This window comes from Salmo trutta, chromosome 13 (assembly GCF_901001165.1).
Source record: "Salmo trutta chromosome 13, fSalTru1.1, whole genome shotgun sequence".
In the NCBI taxonomy this organism is placed as follows: domain Eukaryota; kingdom Metazoa; phylum Chordata; class Actinopteri; order Salmoniformes; family Salmonidae; genus Salmo; species Salmo trutta.
Window position 1 is genome coordinate 4582518 of NC_042969.1, and position 24365 is coordinate 4606882.

At 43.4% G+C, this 24365-nt stretch overlaps 1 protein-coding gene and 1 long non-coding RNA gene across 2 annotated transcripts; both read left to right on the forward strand.

Annotated features, from left to right (window-relative positions):
- Window positions 1–11581: 11581 nt before the first annotated feature.
- Window positions 11582–20428, forward strand: LOC115205090 (transmembrane protein 33). Its single transcript, XM_029770697.1, has 8 exons — window positions 11582–11695; window positions 12390–12461; window positions 17284–17378; window positions 17829–18016; window positions 18392–18459; window positions 18703–18836; window positions 19022–19105; window positions 19236–20428. The coding sequence occupies exons 2-8, from the start codon at window positions 12411–12413 to the stop codon at window positions 19363–19365; spliced, it is 750 nt and encodes a 249-aa protein (XP_029626557.1). The 5' UTR covers window positions 11582–11695; window positions 12390–12410; the 3' UTR covers window positions 19366–20428.
- An 873-nt stretch (window positions 20429–21301) lies between these two features.
- On the forward strand, window positions 21302–23127 carry LOC115204875 (uncharacterized). Its single transcript, XR_003880498.1, has 2 exons — window positions 21302–22156; window positions 22286–23127. It is a non-coding gene; the product is annotated as an uncharacterized LOC115204875 (long non-coding RNA).
- The last annotated feature ends 1238 nt before the right edge of the window (window positions 23128–24365 follow it).

Sequence of the window (24365 nt, forward strand, 5' to 3'; positions counted from 1 at the left end):
GCGATGCTTAGTTACATCGTTACTAGGAAAAGAGGCCCTTATCCGATCAATTCCATAGCCCAGTTTCCCGATAGCGATGGAATTTAGGCTTACGGGTGTTTTAAAGATATATCTTTCGTACAATGGACGAAGATGTAACACGCGTTCCCCCAAAACACCATGCTGAGAGAACTTTTGCTAAGTGCGTCGTTGAGGCATGTATAGATGTTAATAGAATCGAAAGAAAGGCGCTGCTCTCGGGATCAACCTTCTCCACTCAAATCTTACCTCAAAATTGGAATAATTACACAATACTGACAACGGATCCTAGAGAGATATTATCACCAATGGCTGCAAATACTGAGGTGGCTTATTCTAATGCTTACCCTTATAATAATGCACTAAATAAAGATTTTGCACATAATTGCGCGCATGTTAGGCTACACATCATAAAATATAGCCTATTGAGGCAGAAATTACATACAGTAGCCAGATAGCAAAATAAAATTAAATAAACATTACATTGATTTCAATATCATTTAAATATATAGGCCTATGTAGCCTATACGGTTGGTAGGCTATTTATATGGGTTAATGCAGGCATCTCGGTTTTCATTTGAAGCATATTTTAATCCTTCACTTGTTTGTAACAATTGCAAAGACATTGGCAACTTCGTTGTGATGTTATCAGCGGTCACAGAGACAGATAAACATCTTGATTCTATGTTTAGTAGAGATCTTCTGTGTATAAAGTGACGCGGTAGGGAAAAACGCACCGAACGACGCACTTATCTGTTCTACGAGTGGTCTGAGGCAGTCGGTAAATAACGAGCATTTTCAAGTGCAACTTTTGTAACGGCAGTTTTGGGAAACCGCTCGGAGATATAACAATGCTCCTACGAAGGTTCTAACGATGAACTTGGCCTTAAGATGCTTTTTGAGTGACCGGGCCCAGGCCATTCAGCTAAGAAACAAAACATACAGTACCTCCCCAAAATAAAAAGGCTTTATTTTCTAAAGAAAGCATTTATTCAATGGTGATAGTTTGGCTATCAAGTCAAGCATAAGGAACAAGAGATTAGCCTACATAACCCATCATTTGTAGCCTGTTCAATGGTCAGCGGGTTTGCACCCGCATCCACCACCTTATGTGCTCTACATTTTGTTAATGCGTGTTTATAATTACCTTTTTGTCTGCTTGACCATGCAAACATATCACCATGTAAACATATCACCATGCAAACATATCACCATGCAAACATATCACCATGTAAACATATCACAAATGCAAACATATCACCATGCAAACATATCACCATGCAAACAAATGCCGCAACAAGAGCTGCCAATTATTTACAGGCTACAATCAGAAATCAGCATTTATTGCATTATTGTATACTTGTTTTATATTTTCGATGCAATTCTGAAAGTCTGCTATTGTAAATAAATAGCATTAATATAATAGGCTGTTTGATCTCCCATTAACAGAGCTAATATAAGCTTTGAAGGGACTATAGATTCACCCTTGTCCCGTTTCCCCCTTCCACCAAACCAAGCCTTTTTTACACGTCTTCCTCGCTTGTGCAAATTTTCGTTGGTTTCAGCCCATTCCACACCCTGTTTGTTTTGGTCAGATACAGCTGTACGGACCTATTTTTGCCGATTACAACTACATTCCTTTTGAGGTAGCCCTTTCCCTTTGGCAGTCTTTCCCCCCGCTATACCCTGTCAATCGCACGCATGTTTTGTTCTATTTCTCGACGCAGCTTCAACAGAAAACGTATGGCCCTTGTTGATTGATCAGTTTTGAAATAGGTTAAAAAGGTTAAAGGTGGAAAAAGTTAAAGTGCGGGTTTAAAGGTTTCCCTGGCAATTGCTTTGTTTTTGCGAAAATGCTGTTATTTTTTGTCATTGGTGGAAGCGATTCGACAGCAGAAAAAGTGGGTTGCTGAACGAATTGTTTTGCATAGAAAATAGACAATTGTGGACTAAATCAAATAGATATAAAAATAGGAGTCAACAAAAAGCCTACATTTTATGACACAAAAATGTAGCCCTACATCATTTGCCCCTTCCACATATTAGAATTTGACGAACGGTGCAGACAGACAGGTGCGTCTGAACGCTCACGCTTTTATTGAGTTTATGGAGCATTTCTTCTCCTGCACTTTTGCATTGCAGTGAATAGAAAAAAATAGAGGGCCTTTTCATCGAAATCCTGATATCACATTTAAGCAACAACAATGCAAAAACGTTATACCTCGGTGAAATAATCAGAAGGCTAATCCTAAACTGGTTAAAGCAGGAATAAATCCTTTCTTTTCTACCACAGAATGCCTAGATTTTTCACCATTTACATTTTGCAATGCATGAGTTCACTCTAAGTTAGGTTATACGCTATAATGACAGTGGTTTAATGATATAGGGTCCTTGAGGACCTGACGCAGGAGAAATATCATGCACTGCAGTACTCATATATTGATGTCGCCATATATTGCGATTCCCTCCGGGAATAATATTTTTTTTAATAAATCATGCTGCAATATAATCTTCCATTCGTGAAAGGAAAACGACATACATTTCATAGTTCGATGCGTAGCCCATAGTTAATGCAGCGATTCCACCAATAAAACACGCTGTCTTACATGCCTCAGCTATAAAACTACGACATTTCGTGTAGACTCTGATGTTTTAATAACAGCAATACGAAAATGGGCTATAGAAGAAAAAAAAGGGCAAAAATATACATGCTATAGCCTACTTACTGTGACGATGTCCTGCTTTCCCATCTCAGATCTTGTCAAATGTGGTGTGTTTTGTCGCGACCATTTCTCAGAGATTCACTTAAACAAGTGGAAACTTAGTGTCCTGCACGATTTTATACACGATGAGCCGTCAGTAATGGGATTATTAAACAAAAACGGTTTCAGGCGCTGGCGTTAACCTTTTTTAATGCCTAATTAGGTTTTGCAAAGAAATAATTAGATTCAGTATTGCCCTGCCTATATTTTCTAAAGATATCTACCACAATCTCATCATTAGGCTATATGACCCTCTTGTCAATCATCTTTAAACATATATTTAGTGTCAGAGAACAGTAGATGATTTAAAAACATGTTGGCATCAAATACAGCTTTATAGATGAAACGAATTATCCTACACACAGCGACAGTCAACTCCACACTGCAGTGGGGCAATAGACCCAACTGAAGGGCTGACCGCGCCATCTAGTGAAACCATAACAAAACACAATTGTTCTGTAAATACAACCGTCACATGGCCTCATTTACAGGATCATTGAAACGAACAGAAAGCTGATTGACAATCATGCGGAAAAGGGCACGGTGCTGTCCATGGTGCTGAAACCAATCTGCAGCGCTTGCCTGGGCCACAGTCACGTGATGACTGTTTTCACCGGGGTCTCTGATGCTTTCCAAGTGATTCTTGCTGCTCTAAAGCCCGTCCGGCTTCTCGGTATCACAAATATTCGCTGCAGTCAGTGCATATTAGGCCTACATAGCTGTCTTTTCAACCAGCCTACTCCCTTGATGTCACAGATCTCACCCAGCGCTTGATTGCATTTACAACAGATTTCACACCCCTCCATTGCTCCACAACAGCTTTTTAAACGCTGGGAGAGGAAATCACATTGCAATTGTTATCACTGTCGCTCTCATCAGTGGTGAAGATGGTCTCAAACTTTCCAATTGCGTCAATAGGCCTAAATAACCAAACCTTAGGTCAAACCTAGTTACAATGTGGATTTATTAGACATGTTAGCCTATGTATTAACATTATTATCCTGCATCATATAATCAAATGTCCAGATTACGCTATACTAAATAGAAATTAAATCAATGGTAATTGCAGCTAGACATCACAGCCAGCCCTGCAAGTACCATTTATTGAGTAGAGGGCAGCATTGAGGTCAATTTTGTTAAAGGCCCAGTGCAGTCAAAAACGTGATATTTCTGTGTTTTATATGTATTTCCACACTATGAGGTTGCAATGACATTGTGAAAATGATGATGCCCTTTTAGTGTAAGAGCTGTTTGAAAAGACAGCCTGAAATTTCAGCCAGTTTTGGTGGGATTGAGTTTTGGCCTGTCTGGTGACATCACCATGTGGGAACTTAGTTTATTGACCAATAAGAAAGAGAGTTCCAAACCTCTCTGCCAATAACAGCTACTTACTCCCCACTCAGACCACTCCAAGACAATCCTAGCAAAAATGTTGCTTGAGAAATTGTTCTTTGTTAAGAAGCTATTTTAGTTAATTTTGTACTATTTAAACTGAAAACAATCACAGTAAGGTACTTAATTGTTACCCAGAAAATATTTGATATTGAGATAAACGGCTGAATTGGTCCTTTAATTATTTTATTTCAGTTTACTGATTTGTTTTTTCATGATTAGTTTTTGTTTCAGTTTTTGCTTACTATAATAACCTTCGCTCTCTCTCTCCCGCTACTCTCTCCTCTTCCATCCTATCATCTCTTCCCTCTGCTCAAACCTTCTTCAACCTATCTCCTGATTCTGCCTCCTCAACCCTCCTCTCCTCCCTTTCTGCATCCTTTGATTTTCTCTGTCCCCTATCCTCCAGGCCGGCTCGGTCCTCCCCTCCTGCTCCGTGGCTCGACAACTCACTGCGAGCTCACAGAACAGGGCTCCGGGCAGCCGAGCGGATATGGAGGAAAACTCGCCTCCCTGCGGACCTGGCATCCTTTCACTCCCTCCTCTCTACATTCTCCTCTTCTGTCTCTGCTGCTAAAGCCACTTTCTACCACTCTAAATTCCAAGCATCTGCCTCTAACCCTAGGAAGCTCTTTGCTACCTTCTCCTCCCTCCTGAATCCTCCTCCCCCTCCCCCCCTCCTCCCTCTCTGCGGATGACTTCGTCAATCATTTTGAAAAGAAGGTTGACGATATCCGATCCTCGTTTGCTAAGTCAAACGACACCGCTGGTCCTGCTCACACTGCCCTACCCTGTGCTTTGACCTCTTTCCCCCCTCTCTCTCCAGATGAAATCTAGCGTCTTGTGACGGCCGGCCGCCCAACAACCTGCCCACTTGACCCTATCCCCTCCTCTCTTCTCCAGACCATCTCCGGAGACCTTCTCCCCTACCTCACCTCGCTCATCAATTCATCCTTGACCGCTGGCTACGTCCCTTCCGTCTTCAAGAGAGCGAGAGTTGCACCCCTTCTGAAAAAACCTACACTCAATCCCTCCCATGTCAACAACTACAGACCAGTATCCCTTCTTTCTTTTCTCTCCAAAACTCTTGAACGTGCCGTCCAGCTCTCCTGCTATCTCTCTCAGAATGACCTTCTTGATCCTAATCAGTCAGGTTTCAAGACTGGGCATTCAACTGAGACTGCTCTTCTCTGTGTCACGGAGGCTCTCCGCACTGCTAAAGCTAACTCTCTCTCCTCTGCTCTCATCCTTCTAGACCTATCTGCTGCCTTTGATACTGTGAACCATCAGATCCTCCTCTCCACCCTCTCCGAGTTGGGCATCTCTGGCGCGGCCCACGCTTGGATTGCGTCCTACCTGACAGGTCGCTCCTACCAGGTGGCGTGGCGAGAATCTGTCTCCGCACCACTGGTGTCCCCCAGGGCTCTGTTCTAGGCCCTCTCCTATTCTCGCTATACACCAAGTCACTTGGCTCTGTCATATCCTCACATGGTCTCTCCTATCATTGCTATGCAGACAACACACAATTAATCTTCTCCTTTCCCCCTTCTGATAACCAGGCGGCGAATCGCATCTCTGCATGTCTGGCAGACATATCAGTGTGGATGACGGATCACCACCTCAAGCTGAACCTCGGCAAGACGGAGCTGCTCTTCCTCCCGGGGAAGGACTGCCCGTTCCATGATCTCGCCATCACGGTTGACAACTCCCTTGTGTCCTCCTCCCAGAGTGCTAAGAACCTTGGCGTGATCCTGGACAACACCCTGTCATTCTCCACTAACATCAAGGCGGTGACCCGATCCTGTAGGTTCATGCTCTACAACATTCGCAGAGTACGACCCTGCCTCACACAGGAAGCGACGCAGGTCCTAATCCAGGCACTTGTCATCTCCTGTCTGGATTACTGCAACTCGCTGTTGGCTGGGCTCCCTGCCTGTGCCATTAAACCCCTACAACTCATCCAGAACGCCGCAGCCCGTCTGGTGTTCAACCTTCCCCAGTTCTCTCACGTCACCCCGCTCCTCCGCTCTCTCCACTGGCTTCCAGTTGAAGCCCGCATCCGCTACAAGACCATGGTGCTTGCCTACGGAGCTGTGAGGGGAACGGCACCTCCATACCTTCAGGCTCTGATCATGCCCTACACCCAAACAAGGGCACTGCGTTCATCCACCTCTGGCCTGCTGGCCCCCCTACCTCTGAGGAAGCACGGTTCCCGCTCAGCCCAGTCCAAACTGTTCGCTGCTCTGGCACCCCAATGGTGGAACAAGCTCCCTCACGACGCCAGGACAGCGGAGTCAATCACCACCTTCCGGAGACACCTGAAACCTCACCTCTTTAAGGAATACCTGGGATAGGACAAAGTAATCCTTCTCACCCCCCCCCCCTTAAAAGATTTAGATGCACTATTGTAAAGTGGTTGTTCCACTGGATATCATAAGGTGAATGCACCAATTTGTAAGTCGCTCTGGATAAGAGCGTCTGCTAAATGACTTAAATGTAAATGTAATGTAAATGTGTGTGTGTGTGTGTAATATAGAGGAGTATTGGCCCAATTGAATGGATTTCAGGTTGGTCTCCAGATGAATGTTTCCTGGCTTGACACTTCTAAATTGTGGATTCTGTTTAAAGTACTGTTAAATATGCCATGTACCACAAATATATGATTAATAGATCAAAGCCATTTGAGCCACAACACTGTAATTAATCCCTTGTTAGCATCCCCGTATGGACATGATGCAATATAAGGAACCTTTATGCACATATCCCCTGTAGACTTTTCCTAGCCTACTGCACATGTGAGAACTTGGACTCATTAGCTGCCATATCTTTTACTGAGGGAGTATTTCCAGTGTATTTACACAATACCAATTAAGTTTAAACATTGAATCTTGACTAAAGTAGTCCTAGATCTCAAATCAAATCAAATTGTATTTTGTCACATGAGCCAAATACAACAGACCTTACAGTGAAATGCTTACTTACAAGCCCTTAACCAACAATGCAGTTTTAAGAAAATACCCCCCCCCCAAAAAAAGTAAGAGATAAGAATAACAAATAATTAAAGAGCAGCAGGTAATAACAATAGCGGGGCTATATACAGGGGGTACCGGTACAGAGTCAATGTCAATATGCGGTGGCACCGGTGTCGAGGTAATTGAGGTAATATGTACATGTAGGTAGAGTTATTAAAATGACTATGCATAGATAATAACAGAGAGTACCAGCAGCGTTCCAGGGGGGGCAAATAGTTTGGGTAGCCATTTGATTAGCTGTTCAGGAGTCTTATGGCTTAGGGGTAGAAACTATTTAGGCGTCTCTTGGACCTAGACTTGGCGCTCTGGTACCGCTTGCTGTGCGGTAGCAGAGAGAACAGTCTATGACTAGGGTGGCTGGAGTCTTTGACCATTTTTAGGGCCTTCCTCTGACACCGCCTGATATAGAGGTCCTGGATGGCAGGAAGCTTGTCCCCGGTGATGTACTGGGCCGTACACATTACCCTCTGTAGTGCCTTGTGGTCGGAGGCCGAGCAGTTGCCATACCAGGCAGTGATGCAACCTATCAGGATGCTCTCGATGGTGCAGCTGTAAAACCTATTGATCTGAGGACTCATGCCAAATCTTTTTAGTCTCCTGAGGGGGAATAGGTTTTGTCGTGCCCTTGTCACGACTGTCTTGGTGTGCTTGGACCATGTTAGTTTGTTGGTGATGTGGACACCAAGGAACTTGAAGCTCTCAACCTGCTCCACTACAGCCTCGTCGATGAGAATGGGGGCGTGCTTGGCCCTCCTTTTCCTGTAGTCCACAATCATCTCCTTTGTCTTGATCACGTTGAGGGAGAGGTTGTTGCCCTTGCACCACACGACCAGGTCTCTGACCTCCTCCTTATAGGCTGTCTCATTGTTGTCGGTGATTAGGCCTACCACTGTTGTGTTATCAGCAAACTTAATGATGGTGTTGAAGTCGTGCCTGGCCGTGCAGTCATGAGTGAACAGGGAGTACAGTAGGGGGCTGAGCACGTACCCCTGAGGGGCCCCCGTGTTGAGAATCAGCATATCGGATGTGTTGTTACCTATCCTTACCACCTGGGGGCGGCCCGTCAGGAAGTCCAGGATCCAGTTGCAGAGGGAGGTGTTTAGTCCCAGGGTCCTTAGCTTAGTGATGAGCTTTGAGGGCACTATGGTGTTGAGCGCTGAGCTGTAGTCAATGAATAGCATTCTCACATAGGTGTTCCTTTTGTCCAGGTGTGAAAGGGCAGTGTGGAGTGCAATAGAGATTGCATCATCTGTGGATATGTTGGTGCATTATGCAATTTGGAGTGGGTCTAGGGTTTCTGGGATAATGGTGTTGATGTGAGCCATGACCAGCCTTTCAAAGAATTTCATGGCTATAGGCTTCTGTAAATTTATATAGGATCAGTAGGCTTCTGTATATTCACAATAAAATAATTCCAGTAAGATGAATGTTTTACTCAGAAATCTTGCTAGGACAACATAAAAGAAGCCATACTTGAAATGTATCTAGCTAGTTTCAGATAATAAAATGAAACAGAGATGATTTGAATGATCTTTTCCCCTTTCAGGTGCAAGCCAAGGTCAGCTGATAAATTTTACTTCAATGTGGGAATGAAGCATATCGCTATAGTCAGGAAGGTACAGGAAGGAATTGATAAGGTAGAGCAGTGGGCATTAATGTGGGATTCAGGTTCTCTGTAGAGAAAACTGAGACAGTGTTCTTTACCAGGAGGAAGGTGGGAGATGAGGTATGCTTGAGGTTATATGGGAGAAAATTGGAGAGGGTGGTGACCTTCAGGTTCCTTGGGGTGTACTATGACACTAGGGCCAGGCTGACCTGGGCAGAACACATTGAGAGAGTGGTGGGAAAGTGTAAGAAGGTACTAAATGTGACGCGTTGTCTGACGGGGAAGGAGTGGGTGGCTGGGCGTTCCTCATTAAGGACCATGTATGTTGCATTGATCCGATCTGTAATAGACTGGCAGTATAGCATATGGTTCAGCAGCCCGGACCTCACTGGAAAGGCAAGATGTCATACAGTGTTAAGGACTCAGAATATGTAGTGGGACTTTTCGGACATCCCCATTGCCTGCACTACAGATGGAGATGGGGGATATGCCATTGCAGATTAGGAGACAGCAGATGGCAATGAATTATTGGGCCAATTTACAAGGGCATGGAGTGTCTCATCCTGTGAAAGGGATTTTACAGGCATGCTGGGAACATGAGCTTTGGGTGGGTGGGTAATACCCAGGCAAGGGAGATGGGACTGTATGGAAGGGAATTTCTCCCAATGGTAGCTATTCCTGTGAACCCACCATAGCTACTCCAGCCTCCAGTAGTTGATCTAGAAGTTTTGGAGAGACTATGGAAAGATAGGGAGGGGGTTGATCCAACTGATTTGTTTCATAGACGTCTGGATACTGTACTGTATACCAGGATTTTGTGGCCATTTACACAGATGGTTCAAAAGATCAAGGACAGGGCGTACTGGGTCAGCATTTGTACTACAGGAATGTGGGGTGTCAGTCAGGAAACGTATTACAGATCACCTGGCTGTATATATGGTGGGGCTGATGGCCGTACTGTTGGCTTTGCAATGGGTAGAGGAAGTCAAGTCAGACAGAGTAGTTATTTGCTCTGATTCATGTGCAGTGTTGATGAGTCTCCAGTCCTTTAGCTCACGTAGCAGACAAGACCTGCTTTATGACATACTACAAACCCATGGCAGGGTTAGACAGATGGGTAAACAGACAATATTTACTTGGTTCCCAGCCCATGTGGGGATGGAGGGGAACGAGGCAGCTGATGTACTGGCTAAACAAGAACTCAGTAGTGGAGATATTGATGTTGTAGTTTCAATGAGCAAGGTAGAGGCAAACATCCTGATATGGACCGTGACCAAGACCAAGGAGATGATTGTGGACTACAGGAAAAGGAGGACCGAGCATGCCCCCATTCTCATCGACGGGGCTGTAGTGGAGCAGGTTGAGAGCTTCAAGTTCCTTGGTGTCCACATCAACAACAAACTATCATGGTCCAAACACACCAAGACAGTCATGAAGAGGGCACGACAAAGCCTATTCCCCCTCAGGAAACTAAAAAGATTTGGCATGGGTCCTCAGATCCTCAAAAGGTTCTACAGCTGCAACATCGAGAGCATCCCGACAGGTTGCATCCCTGCCTGGTACGGCAATTGCTCGGCCTCTGACCGCAAGGCACTACAGAGGGTAATGCGTACGGCCCAGTACATCACTGGGGCTAAGCTGCCTGCCATCCAGGACCTCTACACCAGGCGGTGTCAGAGGAAGGCCCTAAAAATTGTCAAAGACCCCAGACACCCCAGTCATAGACTGTTCTCTCTACTACCGCATGGCAAGCGGTACCGGAGTGCCAAGTGTAGGACCAAAAGGCTTTTTACCCCCAAGCCATAAGCCTCCTGAACAGGTAATCAAATGGCTACCCGGACTATTTGCATTGTGTGCCCCCCCCCAACCCCTCCTTTTACGCTGCTGCTACTCTCTGTTTCTCATATATGCATAGTCACTTTAACTATGCATTCATGTACATACTACCTCAATTGGGCCGACCAACCAGTGCTCCCGCACATTGGCTAACCGGGCTATCTGCATTGTGTCCCACCACCCACCACCCACCAACCCCTCTTTTATGCTACTGCTACTCTCTGTTCATCATATATGCATAGTCACTTTAACCATATCTACATGTACATACTACCTCAATCAGCCTGACTAACCGGTGTCTGTATGTAGCCTCGCTACTGTATATAGCCTGTCTTTTTACTGTTGTTTTATTTCTTTACCTACCTATTGTTCACCTAATACCTTTTTTGCACTATTGGTTAGAGCCTGTAAGTAAGCAGTTCACTGTAAGGTCTACACCTGTTGTATTCGGTGCACGTGACAAATACACATTGATTTGATTTGATGGTGCAGAGATGGCAGGAGCAGTGGAATAGAGACACTAAGGGCAAGCATCTATTCCAAGTACAGAGGAAAGTCAGGGAGGCCGGAAGAGAGGAGGTTAAGATTAAGGGTGGGACACAGCCGGTTGAATAAGACTAAATGTGATAGGAAAGCATCCAATTGGAAAGTGTGACTATTTACAGGAAATATAAACAATAGGGCATGTAACGATACTGTGTGGGCAGTATGAGAGGGAAAGAGAAAGGCTGAGATCCAGTATGAGGGAGATACAGGAAATGAGTTTAAAGAGTACACTGAGTAGAACGTCATTAGACACAATATTCTCAAATATTTTGTTACCTTTTTTTATGAAAGGAAACGGGGCTGGCAGGTGGGATTTAGTTTCTCCCTGTCTCTGGTCCATACTCCGGTACAGTAGGTGGCGGTAATGCACCATAACGTTGGCTGCCAACCGCCGACAAACCCCACCGAATCAGAATATCGCTGAGTATTTAGCAAAATTAGCCAACAAAATAACAGAGTCATTGATGAAACTGCACATCTGACGTTGATCTCGACAGTTTCAGGTAATTTTCAGAAAATAAAGCCTTACCCGAATTGTTCGTGTTAGCTACATTGAAGTCAGACAGTCCACGCAGAGAACATTTAAGATAGTTTACGGCACATTACATGCTTGGTAGCTAGTCTAGCCAGAATTGAGCTAGCACTAGCTAACAAGCGTCAGAACATTCTAGAGTGTGAAGGCAGTCATGCGTTAGCTAGCTTACATTAGGCAAGCTCATTTATTTACCGGGATTGGCCAGTTTGATAACGTTCTCTCAATTAACTCATTATATAAAGCCAACAAATTTGCTTGCTAAGTACTATAGTTGGCTAGTTATTACTTCCTAATCAGTCTCACGTTTGTGAGGCTAATAATTGCTGTCTAAGTTAGCTAGCTAAGCTAGTTGAACAGCGACTATGCTATGTTCTGACAATGCTACAGCTGAGCCAAAGATATTGATGCCCGAACTGACAGTCAGCTAACGTTGGCTAGATAAGTATGTTGGGTAACGTTAGCTTGAGTCAGTTAACATTTTTTAGCTAGTCGCTTTGACGTTAACGTCTGCACTCAGCATATCAAAAGCAACTCGTGAACGTGTGTTTCAACGAATCAGCGTTTTCATTCTTGCCATTTCTTCAGAGTCAAGTGGGCTTTCTATGTCAGGGTGCTAGGAGTTATTCATTAAACGGCGTCTTTGTGTTTCATTCTCTCTTCAGGGGTAAACGAGAGTCAAAAAGATGGCTGACACAGAGCAGACAAGTGCGCCTCCCCCTCAATTAGGGCCAGTGGTGAGTAATCATGCACTTCTACTTTATCGAGATCATAGATTGTACTTGTTTGGCAGGATGTATACTCTGTAGTGTAGAAGCACTGTGACTTCACCACACAAATTTGGCTACATGTTGTAACTTTATGCACTCTCCAGTGATGGTTTGTTACGAACATTTGGTGTATAAACCCAGCGTAAAGCCTGTTTTATACATTGTGCAAGTACTCAACGCAAGGACACTCATCTACACTAATTGATAGTGATGCACCGATATGACATTTTTGGCCGATATCCGATATTTTCCTTGCCAAAGAAAACGATACCGATATAAAAAATGTTGCTGCCCTTTAAGCATTCTAGTATAGTTAAAACGCACACGGACGCAACGGTCTAAGGCACTGCATCTCAGTGCAAGAGGCGTCGCTACAGTCCCTGGTTTGAATCCAGGCTGTATCACATCCGGCCGTGATTGGGAGTCCCATAGGGCGGTGCACAATTGGCCCAGTGTCGTCCGGATTTGTTCTTAACTGACTTGCCTAGTTAGATAAAGGTTACACACTCCACACTGACCAAAAACATTTTTTTGTTGGCATTTACGCATGTCCCCATTACCAGTAAAACATAATCAAAACCTATTTCCTTCACTTACTTGCTGTGCTGTTTATTTGTTCAGTTGTTTCATTCTCAACCAGAATTTCTATGGAACGCCATTTGGGTCTTTGCGTGTCAAATAACACTATTTGACGTGTCAGATAAGCTTGTTGACCAATCAGGACCTGAATATGACTGTACGTCACGTAATAATTTAACGCATTCATTATTTTTTTTACGTAGTTATTACACTATCACTCGTATTTCATATCTCACAATGAATCATTGATACGTATGCTATAATGCTGGTAAAGTTGTCTCGAGCACCTACAGAGCTGGTCATTAAAATAAAATACAAGCTAGCAAGCTCATGCATGCTAACAATGTTCTTCCCCAAAAACAGAGCAAAACGACTGTTTCAGTAGCTATATAGTTAGCTAGCTTGGTGTCATCATCTAAAATAACCCTAATTTATAAGACAGGTATTATTTGATTAATCTTCGTCTGGCCCATCTATGTGAAGCTAGCCACAAGGATTAGCCACAATAGTGGACTTTGCTGTTAGCCTTCAAAACAAAAGTATGTCATTGACAATGATGCAAATGAATACAAATAGTAGAGTTATGCCATAATTGAACAGATCAGGCTAAATGAGGTTGGAATGTTATATAAAATCAACAGAAGACAATAATTTGTTAATTTGACAGAAGTCTGTTGAAATCACACTGAATGTATTATACTTTAGAATTGCATTGGGGGCATACTTAGTTCACTGTACAGCCTTACCTATGAATTGTGGATCAATTACATAGGCTATAAGTCTACTCAGTGACACCCAGAGAACATTAGCACTGTAGCTCTTATTGTGGGACTCTGAAACAACTGTGAATTGAGCCACATTTGACAACCTATGTGTATTGAACACTGTTCCCGAGGAAAAACAATATTGCGTGGATGTTTTGGAGTTTGAACTCTGAGGAGGATGTTGGGAAAAAATACACTGCTCAAAAAAATAAAGGCAACACTTAAACAACACAATGTAACTCCAAGTCAATCACACTTCTGTGAAATCAAACTGTCCACTTAGGAAGCAACACTGATTGACAATAAATGTCACATGCTGTTGTGCAAATGGAATAGACAACAGGTGGAAATTATAGGCAATTAGCAAGACACCCCCAATAAAGGAGTGGTTCTGCAGGTGGGGACCACAGACCACTTCTCAGTTCTTATGCTTCCTGGCTGATGTTTTGGTCACTTTTGAATGCTGGCGGTGCTTTCACTCTAGTGGTAGCATGAGACGGAGTCTACAACCCACACAAGTGGCTCAGGTAGTGCAGCTCATCCAGGATGGCACATCAATGCGAGCTGTGGCAAGAAGGTTTGCTGTGTCTGTCAGCGTAGTGTCCAGAGCATGGAGGCACTACCAGGAGACAGGCCAGTACATCAGGAGACTTGGAGGAGGCCGTAGGAGGGAAACAACCCAGCAGCAGGACCGCTACCTCCGCCTTTGTGCAAGGAGGAGCAGGAGGAGCACTGCCAGAGCCCTGCAAAATGACCTCCAGCAGGCCACAAATGTGCATGTGTCTGCTCAAACGGTCAGAAACAGACTCCATGAGGGTGGTATGAGGGCCCAACGTCCACAGGTGGGGGTTGTGCTTACAGCCCAACACCGTGCAGGACGTTTGGCATTTGCCAGAGAACACCAAGATTGGCAAATTCGCCACTGGCGCCCAGATGAAAGCAGGTTCACACTGAGCACATGTGACAGACGTGACAGAGTCTGGAGACGCCGTGGAGAACGTTCTGCTGCCTGCAACATCCTCCAGCATGACCGGTTTGGCAGTGGGTCAGTCATGGTGTGGGGTGGCATTTCTTTGGGGGGCAGCACAGCCCCCCATGTGCTCGCCAGAGGTAGCCTGACTGCCATTAGGTACCGAGATGAGATCCTCAGACCCCTTGTGAGACCATATGCTGGTGCGGTTGGCCCTGGGTTCCTCCTAATGCAAGACAATGCTAGACCTCATGTGGCTGGAGTGTCAGCAGTTCCTGCAAGAGGAAGGCTGTTATGGACTGGCCCGCCCGTTCCCCGGACCTGAATCCAATTGAGCACATCTGGGACATCATGTCTCGCTCCATCCACCAACGCCACGTTGCACCACAGACTGTCCAGGAGTTGGCGGATGCTTTAGTCCAGGTCTGGGAGGAGATCCCTCAGGAGACCATCCGCCACCTCATCAGGAGCATGCCCAGGCGTTGTAGGGAGGTCATACAGGCACGTGGAGGCCACACACACTACTGAGCCTCATTTTGACTTGTTTTAAGGACATTACATCAAAGTTGGATCAGCCTGTAGTGTGGTTTTCCAGTTTAATTTTGAGTGTGACTCCAAATCCAGACCTCCATGGGTTGATAAATTGGATTTCCATTGATTTATTTTTGTGATTTTGTTGTCAGCACATTCAACTATGTAAAGAAAAAGTATTTAATAAGATTATTTCATTCAGATCTAGGATGTGTTATTTTAGTGTTCCCTTAATTTTTTTGAGCAGTGTATATTGGGTATTGAGTAGACTGATACCCCATTTCATTGATCCCCAATCCTTAGGTAAAGCTGTACAGTGCAATATGAATGTCAATACACACAATAGGCTGACTGGGGAGGGGATTTCACACAGTCACAGTCCCGCGATAAGAGCTAAAACACTAATATTTGCGTAAACTCTTCAGTTGTGTTCTGTGGGTGTCATCAAGTAGACTAATACCCCATTACATTGCTTCACATTCCAACCTTGTTTAACGTTATCTAGTCTAAATGTGGCATGATTCCACCAATTGTGACCTTATTCATCACTTTCAAAGAGGTACTTTTATTTTGATGGCAAACCGCAAATTCAACTTTTGTGCCAAATCCTTATTGTGGCTAGCTTCACAAGCCAGTCCGGTCGAGCCTCACTAGCCAGAAGTTAGCTGGCTGCTTATAATGTTAGCTTTGGGCAACAGGGTTAAGTAGCTGGCTAGCTATTTATTTTAATAAGGAACTGAAATTCAATTTCAATAGGCGAACAACAAGTGGCTACCAAGCTAATACTTACTCACAAGGATTCCTAAATCATTGCTAAGAATAAAGAAAATGACTGCAGTTTCTACTGGTCATTGTTTTCAGGCTGGTTGTATTGGTGCTAGCTAGGTACCAAGATAAAGCTAGCTAGCTACCCCAGAAGTTGCGGTCAAACAAATAATGCGTTATTACCAACGCAGTATTGCAAACACATCGTTCGTGGCAGTGTTTGCTTGTTTTGTACAGCTTTGACAGTGCTACTGATAGTAGTGGTGATGCTTTGCTTGCACGTGCAAATTCAGAACACACAACATTCTATAATAGAACTGTGTTATTTGACATGTCAAATTAAGAGCTTATTTAACTCGTCAAATGGTGTTATTGGACGTGTATCTTTTTTGACACGCCAAGACCCAAACGGTGTCGGGAAGCTAATAGCAGTGCCGCTATTACTGTGTAACTCCAATAGGGTAACATCTGAAAAATAAAGCAATTGGTAGTGTGTACCGGTGCTCGACCAGTCGCAAAACCCAACATCACCCACAACAGAGAACGGTTGATTGTCAAGGGCAATGAATTCCATTATCTTGGCGTTAATGAATTTTGCCTTTGAGTTGTCTCGCTGAAATGTTGTTCTTACTTTTTCAAATGACTGCTCGACTTGTTGACTGCTCGATCCACACAGCAGACATTGTGGGCTAGGTTAGGAATGCTGTGTTGCACGTGTAGCGCAACATTTTACGTGGCGTCATTACGTCATGTACCTACGTTATATAGGTATGCACGTCAGCTTTGACATCGGTTTGCACATCGGCGTTAAACTAGACATCGGGCTGATACCGGTGTTGGTGTTTTTAGCTAATATCGGTCGATTCCGATATGTTCACCAATATATTGTGCATCCCTACTAATTGGCTGTCCTGTGCAGTTGTATTACAAAAACATGCAGAAGTGTGCAGCCCCAAATTTGTAGTGCAATGCAAGTGTGCAGGGAAAACATATTTCTGTAGGTAACTGCGTCATTGTAGACGTGAGGTGTATTTATTTTTTTGGTCTCACATTTTGTTGTATTGCAGATCATTTGGATAGTGCTCAATGATACAATATAGGCTTGTGGATGGTGATTTTAAAATCTATTTAAAGTTTTTCTAACCTCATGAACTTGAATGTACTCAATTTGTTTTCACAGCAATTCATGTTGGCTAACAAACTAGAGACGGCAATGTGGCTGTCACGGCTCTTCACCATCTATTGCTCAGTAATGTTCATTCTACCACTCTTAGGGTAAGGGTCAATGCTCAGATTTTTTACTTTGTCTATATCAGGTCTCTCCAACCCGTTTCCTGAAGCGCTACCATCCTGCAGGAGGTTTTCAGTCCAACCCCAGTTGTAACTAACCTGACTCAATTTATCAACCAGCTACTGTAGTGTGCAGTTTGGGTTTTGTGTTATTGTTAATGTTAACACCAGGGATAATGTTTTTCTGGTTGTGCATATAGCAACAATAGCTGACACAGAAAACCAATGCAGAACTGCAAAATTAACAATGTTTTGGTGATGGCATTATCAAATGAATGTCTTGAATGGTCACGTGATGCCACCACATATTCAATTTCCTAGCATATTGTCGTCCAAATTGTTTCACCTTTTCGATATACTGAAATGTAGTTAACTAGTCCTGAGTTCCCTCAAAATAATGCATTGATCCGTTTTTCTTTTTTCAACTTTTTCCAGACCCCAGGCGGCTGCCAATTTCTACCAGCGTGCGCTGCTGGCCAACGCCCTCACCAGTGCTCTGCGACTACACCAGAGGCTCCCCCACTTCCAGCTCAGCAGAGCTTTCTTAGCCCAGGCACTCCAAGAGGACAGCTGTCACTACCTGCTGTACTCCCTCATCCTGGTCAACTCTAACCCCATCACAAGTATCCTCTCAACCATACGTAAAGGCTTTATCACAATAGCCTGGTCCCAGACCCGTTTTGTGTTGTATAGCTGAATCCCAGGGTCATTGTCATGTCAGGCTAATGTCACCATGCCTTGGTGGTTCTGTCATAAGGGTCTCTGATGAAGCTAGAGCTTGGTATATCGCCACCAAACTGGTTTGGGGAGAATGCTAATTGGTAATGCAGGAAGGTTTTTGTAATGCTTGGGGTCACGGTTTCAGTTATGCAAACCTACTAAACCTATTTACCTATTAACAAGAAGGCGTTGCTTGAAAACACTTTGAAGCTGCCCTTCAATGTCTGTTTTGCGTTGTCCATCTTAACTGCTGTTTACCCTTTAACCGCTGTCTACAGTGAGCATATTCCCAGTCTTCCTCTTCTCGTTGCTTCATGCAACTGCCTACACAAAGAAGGTTCTTGATGTAAGTATCCTCTCTTGATTGCAAAACATTTAAATGTTAGTGAAGCCATAAAAAGCCAGTTGGGTAAAGCATAGCCAGCACTCGAAAAAGTGTATTTTGTGATTTGGATGATGACAATGACCTTTATGCTCATAAGGCATTTCTAATTTAGGAAATTCATGGAAAATCTAGTGTGTTAGGTGCCCTTTAAGTGCTAGTTTAGTCATTATTTGGTCATCCTGATGTATATAATTCCCCTTGTAGGCAATGGGACCCAATAGCCTGCCCTTTGTGAGGAACTTCCTCAACAAGCTCACAGCCAACCAGCAGAACATCCTGAAGTTCATCGCTTGCAACGAGATCTTCCTCATGCCAGCCACCGTATTCATGCTATTCAGGTATGTCTTATTTCTTGGTACATTTCTCTGCACATTGTAATGGTAACTTAGACTGAAGTCTGAGTTTTTTTTCCTTTTTGTCTGTCTTGCAATACCAGTATGCACTGAGATAAGAATTCATCGATTGTCCGTCCGCGCCCACACCCAGTCACTTGATTGACTCGTGGCTTTTGTTGTGTTAACAGTGGCCAGGGAAGCTTGCTGCAGCCTTTCATTTACTACAGGTTTCTAACTCTCCGCTACACCTCAAGGAGAAACCCATATTGCCGGTAAGTAGCCTCAATTGACTTCTGTAGGCGTAGTAATTTCAATATGTTGGATAATTGTACAATAGCAAATATGGCGACTTGCATTTCTCAACCTATAATTTCCCTTCATCTCCCTGTCCACCCCTCCCAGCACCCTATTCTCAGAGCTGCGGATTCTGCTGGAGCATTTCATCATGAAGCCCGCATGCCCAGCCTTCTTCAGAAAGATGTGCCTCAACAGTATCGCCTTTATGAGTCGCCTGGCCCCCACCGGAGTGTGACCTCACTTTCTGTCCCCCCTCCCCCACAACCACAGTTTGTACTGTAAGGGGTGTGGCGGCATGTCAACTCGAAAGGGACCGACGAGCAACAACAGAGTAAAATACTTTTGAATGTTACATGTCAGGTCTGTGTTCCTGCTGCTCTGTTCATTTGCTACAGCGGCGGCTTAGGCTCAGCCTGCGATGCACTGAAAATCCCCCGATTTATTTGTTTTTTTTAAATGGCTTTATGGAGTAGCTGGACACTGACTCACTCCCCCTCCTCCACCCCCCTTTCTCTCTCTTTGGGAAGAACACCAGCTGATGATCTGATGTGTTCTACTTCTTTTAAGGATTGACCTTATGATGGTAATTGTCTTTGGTCTGTCCTGTATGATTTATTTATTCATGGAAAATACTTGTTCTTCTCTTGCAAAAAAAAATATTAACTTCTGAGATGAGATATTTAAATTGTACTATACATAGTTGTAATCATTCTTTTTTTTTATTAATCATATTGTCTTTTTCGAATGCAACGAGATGTCAGTTTCTCTGCGATTTCTACATCCACCAATTCCATTTTATACATTTATTTTTTCTTACGTGGAAAGCATCGGTTGGTATGATTGTCTTAACACATTTTTACTCTTTGAAATTCAAATGTGATCTATGCCATGTAACTCACTACTTGGTGTGTTACATGGCACTGAGAAGAGAAAGGGGAATATCTGCTGTACTTCTGAAGACTTGAATGGTACAAGGACATGCAGTCAAAAGGATTTATGCTAAAAATTAAACGGTTTCACTATACCAGCAGTTCCTCAGTCTGTGCACAAATCACATGGTATGCAGTAAATGGGGAAGGACTAGGCTGGCTTCAAATGCAAGTGTATAGTTGCATTTTTAATAGGTTTTCTAATTTAAAAAAAAGGATTCAATTCAACTGATTCGTGGCTAATACCCCTAGTTTTACAGTTCACTGCATGCCCACGTTAAATGTATTTATTATTTACTTGTAGAGAACATGTTTGTGTAGCTCTGGAATAAATTCATCCATATTAAATCAATAAAATATTAAAGGAAAGACCTTGTTGAGTGACATTAATAACCTCCATATTGACTAATATAAACATGATTAGTATCAATGAGTTATTTATTTTTTTACTCCTTTTTGGAGCGTCAAGGATTTTAAGGTCTGCTTGGTTTTTGTCAGTGGTTGGTCAGCGCTATCCGGGAGCCAACGGCGCTGGTCCCGTGAATGTTTATTTTAGAACGCTTCCGCATGGAATTATTACGTAGTCGTTTTTAACGTAGCTACTATCGAGAAAGACACTGGACCACGCTAAACCAATCAGAATCTAGGTTGAACCTCACCGACACCATCACCCAATGATCTTGAAGCGTCTTCAAACGACATCGTTGTCCATGGTAACGGGGCCAGTGTTGTCACAGAATAATCATGCTAGCTCGACAATGTGAATTTTCTTCTAAAATGTCGATAAACTAGCTAACTTGAACAACGATGTGCCAGTTATATGGAATTTATTAATGATATTGGTCCGTGTGTGTCACGTGGATTTTGAGTAACGCAAACCAGCTAAATTAGTCAACTAGGGGTGTGTTCGTAAATTCAGAGCGTTGTCAGATTGTCCGTTCGTAAACTGGACGTTCTGGCCGAGAAGTAGGGTTGATCCGAGCGTTCTGACTGACTGGGGCATACTGACCTCACAACGGCAGTCAAGCACCCAAGCTAACTGGCTAACGTTGGCTAGCTACTTCTTGTCACACATTATAGAACACCTCACTGTAACTGTTGCTGGCAACAATTTCTTGACGTTTTTTTGCCGGCGTTTACTGTCACCGGCCACATTCTGGTGTTGAGCGTTCGTAAATTCATAGATTCTGCGCTTTTGGCACACTCAGACGAGAGTGCTCTGAAATCGGAGTAGATAACCAGAGTGAATTTACGAACGCAACATAGGCTAGCAAATCCCTACTACAGAATAATCCCATTCTGACAAAATGTTTTATTTGCTAATTTCGGATGTTAGCTAGCCAGTTGACGTTGATTTAGATATCTGTAACCCGGTCGGAAATAGCGTCTTAACGTTTCTGGACAGAAACCCAGCTTCTTTGGATAATTGAGCTAGCTAATCAATTAAATTGCACACCAATTTCTGATGTGCAAATACTTGCATCAAGCCAAGAGAACATCAGCTGGATTTTACAGGAGAGCTATATTCCCAGGTGTAACAGGAGCAATAGACTGTACACACATTCCTATTCCCAACCCTGGTGGTGAGAATGGAGAACTATTCCGTAATCGGAAAGGTTACTGCTCCATCAACGTGCTGTCTGTGATGACAAAGGTCAGCTCACCAACATCGTAGCTAGATGGCCAGGATCCACCCATGACAGCAGAATCTTTGACACGTCATCTGGGTGCAATGCTGGAAAGGGGGGGCATATGAAGGCCACCTACTAGGTGACTATGGATATGCCTGTCGTGGGTACCTTATGACTCTCCTTTTAAACCCCCAGACACCTTAAGAGAGAGAATACAACTCCTCTCATATCCTGGCAAGTGTGGGGAAAAAAGATTCCCCTGCCTAGAGGGGCTCCGCACGAAGATGGACACTACGCTGACAATCATTATTGCAGTTGCGGTTCTGTATAACTTTGGCAAGAGGCAAGCTACCCGAGGCTGAGGAGGACCTACCTGAGAAGAATGAAGATGGCCAGGTGCAACATGCTGCCAATGCAAATGGAAATGCTGTGTGAACCTTGATTGAGAACCATTTTTCAGCCTAAGGTGTGTATAATGTAACATTGGTAACATGTAAAAAGCAATATTATATTTTGATCAACACGTACAATTCCTAATTAGGCTATCTGTATTAAAATGTATTATTAAGACTTTGTTATTCTCAATACCATACAGGGTGGAACTGGAAGCACCGGAACACAAGAGTGGAGACAAGACTGGAGGATACCAAATCGCTTGGGAAAGCATTGTTTTTAATAAATCATTGTTTTAATAAATAATTGCTTAAATAAATAAAAAGATCAGCATTCTTTACACAGCGGGCATTTGTTTCCCTGAAGGGGTTTCTGAATTTGCAGTAGCTCTTTTTGTAAATTCAGGACCTCAATCTGCAGTAGAATTTTCTCTCTCCAGCTCCAAAACATCAATATAAGCTTGGTTCATGTCAGTTCTGGGGGCGTTTTGTTTGGCCTGTGTCGTGTTTTTGCTGCTGGCACGCAACATCCAGGCACTGCTGTTTCTCCATGGCACAGTGTGTCAGCTCAACTAAAGGAAAGAAAAGAAAGAAAATGAACTCATTATTAGTAGGCTATTTACCTGCCCATTTTGTACAACAACTGAATTGGGCCCTATGATATGCCCAGCCTTGGTACGAATGATGATGTTATGTGACATGCTGTAACGGGCCTGATAGCGGTAACATTGTGAAGTAGCATTAACGTTCGTTGATATTTACCAGTTATTTACACTTACTAAATATTGGTGGTTGAGTTGTCCGTTGTCATCATAGTGGTTAAGGAGAGGGGGAAACTGGTGGGGAATCATCTCGCATATCTTCTGGGAGAGAGGATCAGTTCCCTTGGACGGAGGCCCCCCTCTGGTCTGAAATAGCCCCCCCTCTCCTCCGCAGCATCCTTTTTGGCTTTCACTTTTAAGTTTTTCGAGCACACTTTCATCTGATTTTGGTCCCACTTTTCTTTAATCCTTGTTGATCCATTAAATCTGTCGCATAAAATGGTCCAGGTGTCTTACTTCTTTTTGAGTCGCGTTGTCTGTCTTTTTATCCTCCAGTACGTTACTAAATTCCTCCATCAGCTCCGACAAGTTTTTTTTTCAAAAGTGGAGAAATTTGAACTTCGTGTCATGATCAGGTGGCTAGCTGACAAGTAATAAATGCCTAAATAAGTAATGACAATAATACATTACATTTTATGCTAACTAGATTTGTTTCTAAACAAGCTATCTACAGTAGCTAACGTTTGATAACGAATTATATATCTGTCTAGTACTGGTATATAACGGATTTTATTTCAAATCAGCCAACCCACCGTTCACGATGGAGTTGCAGTAGTTCTAACTTTACATTGTTGTTATTTTATCAAGGAACCGCAACTTTGTGGCCTCATTTGTCAAGTAGGATAGCTACTTCGTTTCAACTCACGAAATACCTCGTATATTGGTGTCACATGTCACTAATCATTGTTTTTCACATTGAAGTTTTATATGGCAGCCATTTCGGTGTGTCATGTAGGGATTGATGGCTCTACCCCAGGCTCTCATCCTCTGGTGGTGCGGTTCCACATTGAGTGAGCCTCCGTTTGAACCATTGGAGTCTGTGAACCTGAAGGTCCATCCTACAAGACTGCCCTGCTGATGGCCTTGGTGTCAGTATTAGTACACCCTTAATGTTTGGAGTTCATGCCTGGTGACTCAAAAGTGAGGTTACGTCCTAATGCAGTTTTTACTCCCAAGGTTATACCTACAGTGGCAAGAAAAAGTATGTGAACCCTTTGGAATTACCTGGATTGCTGCATAAATTGGTCATCAAATTTGATCTGATCTTCATCTAAGTCACAACAATAGGCAAATATAGTGTGCTTAAACTAATAACACACAAATTATTATATTTTCCTTGTCTATATTGAATACTTCATTTAAACATTCACAGTATAGGGTGGAAAAAGTATGTGAACCCCTAGACTTCTCCAAAAGCTAGTTGGAGGCAGGAGTCAGCTAACCTGGAGTCCAATCAATGAGATGAGATTGGAGACGTTGGTTAGAACTGCCTTGCCCTATAAAAAACACTCACAAAATTTGAGTTTGCTATTCACAAGAAGCATTGCCTGATGTGAACCATGCCTCGAAGAAAAGAGATCTCAGAAGACCTAAGATTAAGAATTTTTGACTTGCATAAAGCTGGAAAGGGTTACAAAAGTATCTTGAAAAGCCTTGATGTTCATCAGTCCACGGTAAGACA

Coding starts and splice junctions, on each gene's coding strand:
- LOC115205090 (XM_029770697.1), top strand. CDS start 12,411: ATGGCTGACACAGAGCAGACAAGTGCGCCTCCCCCTCAATTAGGGCCA. Junction 17,379..17,828: donor TTCATTCTACCACTCTTAGG/GTAAGGGTCAAT, acceptor AACTTTTTCCAG/ACCCCAGGCGGCTGCCAATT. Junction 18,017..18,391: donor CAACTCTAACCCCATCACAA/GTATCCTCTCAA, acceptor CGCTGTCTACAG/TGAGCATATTCCCAGTCTTC.